Raw genomic sequence first — 8,165 nt, 5'->3', positions numbered from 1 at the left:
AGAAGCCCAATACAACACTTGACTCTTTTAGAGACAGAGTTCGTTCTTGCTCAGGCTGGTCACCAACCAGTGAGCTCAGGCATTCTCCCGGGCTCAGCCTCCCAGAGTGCTAGATCACAGATGTGAGTCATGGCACCTGGTCTTTAAAATATTTCTTAAAATGCTTTTGAAACTTTCATGTGGTGTGGGATTTGGTAGTTGGTGGCATTTCTTAGGCCTACTTGATGGAATTTGTTGTTCCAATAGTAAATTGATATTTTCCCATCAGGCCACTTTTCTGCCTTTTTGAGAGTTTCTAAGAAAATAATTTTAATTTACTGAATGTACTGTCACTGGTGACTTTAGTGGGGAGTATAGAACTGCTAAAAGGAAGTATGTGGGATATAGATAATGCATTATTTCTCTATAAACTAGTCTAGTTAATTTCAATACCTTCTTCATCCAGATATCAGATATCTACTAAACCACATATCTCAAATGCACATAAGGATTGAGAAATTCTCTGTTTTAATGAAGACTTTTAAAGGAACGTAAGGTGAATTATCACTGAGAGAAAACGTTACCTTTCTAGATGTCACCATTTAGTAGAACGGCTAAAGCAGGAATAAACCAGCTGCAGAGCTCTATGGGACAGTATGGAGTATACGCACACCACCAAGGAGTCAAGGTGGAGAGAAAGATTCGGACTTGAAAATATCTAAAAATTTTATTTTAATTAAATTTGAGAGCAACATTAAATAATGGTTGGGATTTCAAAATATAGAGATCGAGAAGAAAAGTCACCAGGAAAGAAATTCCTCTTCAGGCAGAAACACCAACATGAGAAAAGGAAAAAAGGTTAAGAAAACAGTAATATCTGGGCGGTGCCTGTGTGGCTCAAAGGAGTAGGGCGCCGGCCCCAGATACTGGAGGTGGTGGGTTCAAACCCAGCCCCGGCCAAAAACTGCAAAAAAAGAAAACAGTAATATCACTACAACTAAGAAACAGTACTGATTGCTGTCAGACACTGTGCTAAGTGGTTTATAAGCCTCGTCTCTGAACTTTGAGATAGCCCTTCTTTTCAGCATCTGATAGAATGTCCTTAACCAGTTCAAGATCACGGAACTATTGAAAACAGTGATCAATTGCACAAATAAAATTGCAATATTTCTAACATTAAAAAATCAGCAAAATAAATTATATTATGTTTTGCTGATAACTATTTCAATCACAATTATTGCAATTAAATAAAAAATGCAATAATATTTGTTCTCAAAATGGGGATTAAGCTGTACAATACTGGCTATATTTCCTCCTCATTAGAGGATTTCCCAGAATACCCAATGATATCATAGTTCTCAAAGGCCTTGATTATTAAGTCCCAAATACTAGTCCATTTAGGTGGCCAGGTGGGCATACACATTTCAGAGATAACTGACGAAACTGTTCTTAAGAATGTTTTAATGTCTTAACTAGAATGGTGACTAAAGCCCAGTGGGAGCAGACCTGAGAGTCAGGTGATCAGGGAAGCTTTGGCCATAGGCTAGGGAATAGTCCGTGCAGACTGCTGATTGAGCAGGCATGTCCACTCTTCCTGATGGGATGGAGCAGTCCTGGAATATCACCAATCAACATAGGGAGTTAGACCTGAGGAAAGCTAAAGCTCATCTGGAGCACTGGGGTCCAGGGACAGGAAACCCATCTTAAAAGAAACTCAAGCTCTCAGAAGGCACAGCACCCTCACTACAGGAATGAACAAAGCTGATAATGTTTTTGAAGCACAAACAAGCTATTTATAATATGGATATTTTTAGTCATATCTAGTCCCTGAGTTTAAGGGATGGGTTCAACGTAATGATGGGAATTTTAAGTGGCTATTACTTAGTTTAAAGACACATCGTAGAAAACAAAGCTAATGATCAGAAGAAGTAGTTACTACAGAGAATCTCAAAATTTGAACCAGGAAAGCTACTAGTGATACATAGGTATCAGGTAAGTATCCTACCATCGATAACAAAAACTAAATATAACAAAGTATTTATTGTGGTATTATTTTGCCCCTTTTCTCTGGGGGAGAAAATTTTGCCTGAGTTTGTGTGTATGTGTACTTGTTTATGTAAATATTTGGGGTTGAGGGACATGAAATGGGAAGAGAGCTGATGAAGATCCATGAGACAGTTCTCAGGATACTTTGTACGGACACTATCAGTTCCTTGTCCCTAAGTCACTACAGTGAGATTTTTTAGAAATTATTTCCTCTTCAGAGGAATTTGTTGTAGCAAGATTTGACATTTAAAAATTGTGTATTATGAAAACAGGAAGCAATAAAACATCAGAGAACAACATAATGGACAGGAAACCCATCACATAAAATTTTTTGCCAATCAACATATTTATCTTACAAATTTCTGTTTCAATATTATCCACAAAGTAACCCTGTAACTTCATAAATCAGCTCACTGCATTTTTTTTATATGCTGTTTCATAATTATACAGAGAAAATGTCTAATAAAAGCCAAATCACCAAATTTATTTTTCTTAGTGTGCTAAAATGTTGGTTAAAATATTCTTTGGAAAATAGTGTTTCATTTTTCATGCATTATACAGAACATTTTATGTGGCACTGCCTGCTGTTGTAATTGGATATAGTTTTATGCCTAAGGCTAGGAATCACTCACTTATAAATATGCTGTTATAAAAAATACCATATTGGATTGTTAGTGTAATGCAAATGTTTTTTTGAAATGTAGGTTGTTTTCCAGTCTCAGTATTATCACAGAGCTTACTCATCCAGCCAACATGAGATTCATGCAATTCAGAGCCAAAGACTGTTATTCTCTTGCTCTTTCAAAACTGGAAAAGGTAAGACTTGATGTTGTAAAAGTTGGATTTAACCATTTGGGTTCAAAGAATAACTACAGAAATATTTTTACTAATGTCTTATGAGGTAGTAAAAATAAAAATGCTGTTTTGAATTTTTATTTGGGGAATAAAATTCTAATTTATACCTTTGTTAAAAATGTGAGGTGATGGATTAGAACCATTTCTATCACTAGTAAATATGATACAGATATTTTGTAGTATCATTATTAATCATAAATTAAAAATATAATTTTGAAAGAATTAAATGCAATAGAAATGTATGACCTAACTTATAATGAATGCCAGTTATGTTAATAATATTCTAAGTGATTTTCTATTCATTCAGTCTGTATTTACAAAGTGCTTTGTAATTTGCAAAAAACCTTAAGGTCTTAGAAAGGCTATAGGCTTTGTTGAAAGGTGATTTCCCAAATGTCACTAACACATTCTGAGACAAAGCCAAGTGTATTGCTTCCCTAGGTAAGGGAGATGGCCTCTTCAAGAAACCTTTGATCATGCCTGACAGTAAAAGGGAAGAAAAGTAAGGTTGAAATTTACTAGGAATAAGAATTTTGATTTAATGAGGGTATTTCCAAGCAGACACTTGATTCAGGAGACAGTGGAATTGCAAAGTCATGTTATATGAAGAGAAATATTTGGTTTCTACCTTCATTGTCCAGGCCGAGTGTGGGGGTAGATGATTTTTGTATTTAGTTATCATTTAATATTTAATATTCCTATGCTGGGAAAATTGTATGTAAAGGGAAAAAATGATTCAATCTCATACATGCAAAAATATCTTAATCTAGGCTGCCTTCATTGTTGATAAGAGGTAGAGAAAGTAATGCCTTATACGTTTCTGATTAGTGCTTTCTTTTATGTACTGATTTTATTTGATTAGGTCTCACAGCAGTTGCTGACCTAACTACTGGGAGAGATACCGTTGAGCAAGGCTGTTTCTGCGCTTTTGTTTATTTATTTCCAGTTTTAAAGCTGGTTATGTACATTATAATAGCAGATCCTTATCCGCTCTTTCATATGCATAGGAAAATTGATTTGGCCTGCTTCCAAATGTGGAAACTGAGTTTGAGACCAAGTTAAATAACTTTTTTCTAGATTACATAGAAATCAAGTCAATTGAGTAAGGGAAATTCAAAGTCATTTATGCCCATTATGCTTCAGAACTTCTATTATGCTACATAACAACAAAGAAGGGGTGGCAAGCAGAGCTAAATTGGCACAGCATCTACAGCAAACCCAGTAAGTAGAAATTTAGTTGGAACTAGTGCTGGCATGATGTAGTATGGTCTCCTTCAAGACCAGTGAAGTAGAGTCACCTGGTGATGAAGAAGCTGGGGTCCATAGTCAGACTTGTCCCATTCTCCACTATTTTTGAGGAATGGAACCTGGGTAAATTATTTACCCATCGATAGCCTTGTAATTCTTATTTGGAAAATAGTTATAGGATCATTATAAGATTATATCACATACTCTAGCAAAACACTTAGCCAGCATTTGGCACATAGAGCAAAGCCTCCATAGTTGACCACTTCCCCACATTGACCACCTCCTCAAGTTGACCTGATTTTCATAGATTGACACACATCACATGTGCATGTCAGAGCAGTAGGCCTAGTTCCTTATGTTGGCAACCTGCATATTTTGATTGTTTGTTACAATCCTTTGGGTATTACAGGTTCTACTGTAATTCATATCAAATAAACGTACTAAAAGCATGATTATAAGTTTTTTATATAGTCACTAATAAATATTTCATTTTGTATATTTAGTTTGGTGCCAAGCCAGTTAGTTGATGTAGCAAGGTCATAATTGTGGAAGATACTTTCAGTAGTTGTGAGTGTATGTGTCTACATGGTTGTGTCTTTATTGCCTTAAGGGGGAAAAAGAACAATATAGGGGATACTTGTCAGTCAATTACATCCATCTATTTATCCAAAGGAAAAAAAAACAAAACTTTTCATAACTTTTCATTAAATAAGAAGGTGCAATTTAGAGCCAGAAACCTATGCTAAACTCTCAGAGACGGAGATACATGTCACCATTCTCCTTGAAGTTCATATTTCAAAAGGATAGCTCCAAGGCCAGTAAGAAAGTCATTCCTGGCATGAAAGAGTCTCTAGGAGTTTATATAGGTTTTCAAAGATTTGCATCCATACCGAAATGACAGAGAAGAGATTTACAACTTCAGGTTTACTAAAGGACAGTCTCTAGTACATTTCCAAGTCATTCATGAACAGAGAGGCTGGAGGAGGTAGAATATAAATCAATGGTTTTCAGAGTTGTGCAACCTTTCTTTTTCTCTGATGAACTTTAGAAGAAAAAGAGTTGTCATGGACCACACATTAAACAAACAAAGACTAATAAAAGCTGATTAGCAAAACAAAAGGTCTGTGTGTGCTTTTAGTGATATCCAACACCACAGATAAGCAAAAAATGTCCTCACAAAATCAGCATGCAGCTACACAAGCCAAAAGCTGGACACCCCTGGCAGATGTAATGAAGGCAAGGAAAATAAGTTTGATCACTCTTACCCATTTTATCCATTAAAATTATGGTTTTATCACATAGAAACTTCTTAGTCTTCTGTATTTGGGGTCACTTCCCCGCCAAGATAAAGGTGTGTTGGAGTCCTAACCCTCAATACCTCAACATGTGTTCTTATTTGAAAATGGGGTCTTTACAGAGGATCAACTTCAAAGGAGGACTTTAGAGTGGGCCCTAATTCAGGGCTCTTGACATCACAGAGATGAGCCCACATAAAGGGAAGACAACATGAATAGAAACCAAGAAGAGAGTCTTCTATAATCTAAGGAGAAAGGCCTGCAACAAATCCTTCACTTAGTCCTTCAAAGGGACCAATCCTTCCAACAGCTTGATTTCATACTATAAGCCAATAAATGTCTGTTGCTTAAATCACCCTGTTGATAGTACTTTGTTGTTGCAGCCCTATAAGACCATTCACGTGTCATCAGTGATATGGTAACTATTCATTTACAAACAGGGCTTTTTTAATCAATAATATTTCCTGGTATGAAAATACAGCTAACTTGCTGCTTAATTATATTTCTGTATTTGCATTCTGAGTACCATGAGACATTTTTAGGATTAGAAAACTGATCTTATTTTTTTCCAATATTTAAATATATTTTTAATACCATCATCTATTTGGCTGGAATATATGTGGATTTTTATTCTTCTAAACATAATTAGGAATATCATTTTACTCTGCCTGCACCTTCCTGGGTGAAGCCTTCATCATTTTTAAATCCATCACCATTAAGATTTTTAATTAGGAACAAACACCAGCTTGACTGCTTGTAAACTTTTTTTTCTACTTAGTGGTTCTCATTAAACTTAAAAAGTAATAGGATTTGTGAGGTGTGGAATATAAGACTGTGTTGGCCCCTATTGCTTTACTTGTGTGATAATCATGCTTTGGTGTTTTCTTGTAGACATTGCATTTTAATAAATATATAATCCCCACGGGGATCAGGATTAATACCCTGTAAAGATTCTCTGGAAGTAACAACTCACTGCAGAGTTTCCACTGTAAGGGAGAGAATATTTCTCACTCATTGCAAGGTTCATAACTGAGACCTCCATAATAAAAGACAAGCTAACAGGGGAAAAGCATAATAGATTTATTTTACCTAAGTTTTATATGACACAGAGTCTTCAAAAATGAAAACTCAAAGAAATAGGAAAACTAAAAATACTCAAAGAAATAGGAAAACTGAGTATTTTTATGCTTAAGTGTGATGAAGAGCAGACTTGAGTAAAGGGAGTGTGGTCTAATGGGGGGTAATTTGCAAGGCTTATTTTCAAATTCCTCTTTGTGTCTGTGTGTCTTCAGAGATGAGGACATTCTCTTCCTCTGGGTGGGTATAGGGAAAACTCCTTTGGAATGAGAATCATATGACCTATGTTCAGGAATAGGTCAGTTAGTGCTTATGGACTGTTTCAGGGAGGAGTGAGAAGGTCCTGCTTCCACTATTTTCACAAATGCCAAGGTGATATAAATTGTAGTAATGTGTTCTGAATCCCATTACCACAATATCTTCCTTTATGAAAAAACCGAAAACTTAGAGGGATCATTGATTTATAACATGATGTGAAGAATGCTTATGAAGATCCCCCTATGTTTTTGTTGAGGAATGTATGTATTTCTTGATATTTCCTTAATTATTTTTTTCTAATTGCTATCTTGAGTTTGTCCATTGTTTTCTGTTTCATCTGTCTCTGAACTCAAGTTTTAGTTTCTTTTAACTGTAAGATCATATCATCCTCAAACAAGGTTAATCTGATATCCTTCTTTCCAATTTGGATGCCCTTCATATCTTTTTCTTGCCAGAATTTTCTCTCTAGAACTTCCACTATTATGGTCAGTAAAAAGTAGTGAAAGAGGGCATCTTTTTCTTGTTCCATATCTCAGTGAAAAGGCTTTCAGTGTTTCTTGATTCCATATAACGGTAGCTGTGGGCTGATCTATCATATAAGGATTTTTCTCATGTTGAAGTATGTTTCAATTTGTTGAGAGTTTTTATCAAGAAAGAGTGTTGAGTTTTATTGAATGCTTTTTTTGCATCTTTTGTAATAATACGTTGTTTTGTCCTTGATTCTCTCGACATGATGTATCATGTTTGATACACATATATTGAAGCATCCTCCCACTCCTAACTGAATCCTACTTGATAATGGCAAATGATCTTTTCGATGTGTTGTTGAATTTGATTTCTTAGTCATTTGCTTAGCATCTGTGTTTATCAGGGATATTGTCCTATAGTTCTTTTGTTGTTTTCCTGTCTAAACCTAGTTTTGGTAACGGGGTAATGCTGGCAATGAGTTGGAAGTGTTACTTCAGCTTCAAGTTTTTGAAATATTTCGGGTAGAACTGTTATTAGTTTCTTATATGTTTGGTAGAATCCAACAAGCTTAAGGTTTTCTTTGATGAGAGGCTCCTTTGATTATACCCTCACTGTTGGTCTATTCAGGTCTTCTATTTCTTCATGGCTCCATCTTCAGAGGCTGTAGTATCCAGGAATTTATCCTTTTCTTCTAGGTTTCACAATTTGTTGGCATGCTGTCATTGATAATAGTCTTTAATGATTCCTCATATTTCTGTGGTATGAGTTGAAATGTTTCCTTTTTCATCACTGACTATTTATTTGGGTCTTCTTTCTTTCATTTTTAGTTAGTCTAGCTATAGGTTTGCCAATTTTATCTTTTTAAAACATCCAGTTTTCATATTGTTGATCTTTAGCATTTTTTAAGTCTCAATATTATTTATTTCTGCTGTGATCTTT

The 8,165-nt window shown here is 35.3% G+C and overlaps 1 protein-coding gene across 5 annotated transcripts in view; it reads left to right on the top strand.

The window, feature by feature from the left end:
• The window catches only part of KCNT2 (potassium sodium-activated channel subfamily T member 2), a 271,111-nt gene that overhangs the window by 195,425 nt on the left and 67,521 nt on the right, over positions 1-8,165 (top strand). For all 5 annotated transcript variants that reach the window (XR_002771293.1, XR_002771292.1, XM_012813477.1 and 2 more), the window contains one exon: positions 2,730-2,841. Coding sequence is in view for 3 of the 5 variants with exons in the window: in XM_012813477.1 (XP_012668931.1) it covers positions 2,730-2,841 (112 nt within the window). In the remaining 2 variants the exon portion in view is untranslated. The remainder of the gene's footprint in view (positions 1-2,729; positions 2,842-8,165) is intronic.

Source organism: Otolemur garnettii, unplaced genomic scaffold (genome assembly GCF_000181295.1).
Source record: "Otolemur garnettii isolate 467f Iridium unplaced genomic scaffold, OtoGar3 scaffold00265, whole genome shotgun sequence".
Taxonomy (NCBI): Eukaryota; Metazoa; Chordata; class Mammalia; order Primates; family Galagidae; genus Otolemur; species Otolemur garnettii.
Note: the sequence above shows the minus strand (reverse complement) of the source record. Positions and strands in the feature narration are given on the sequence as shown.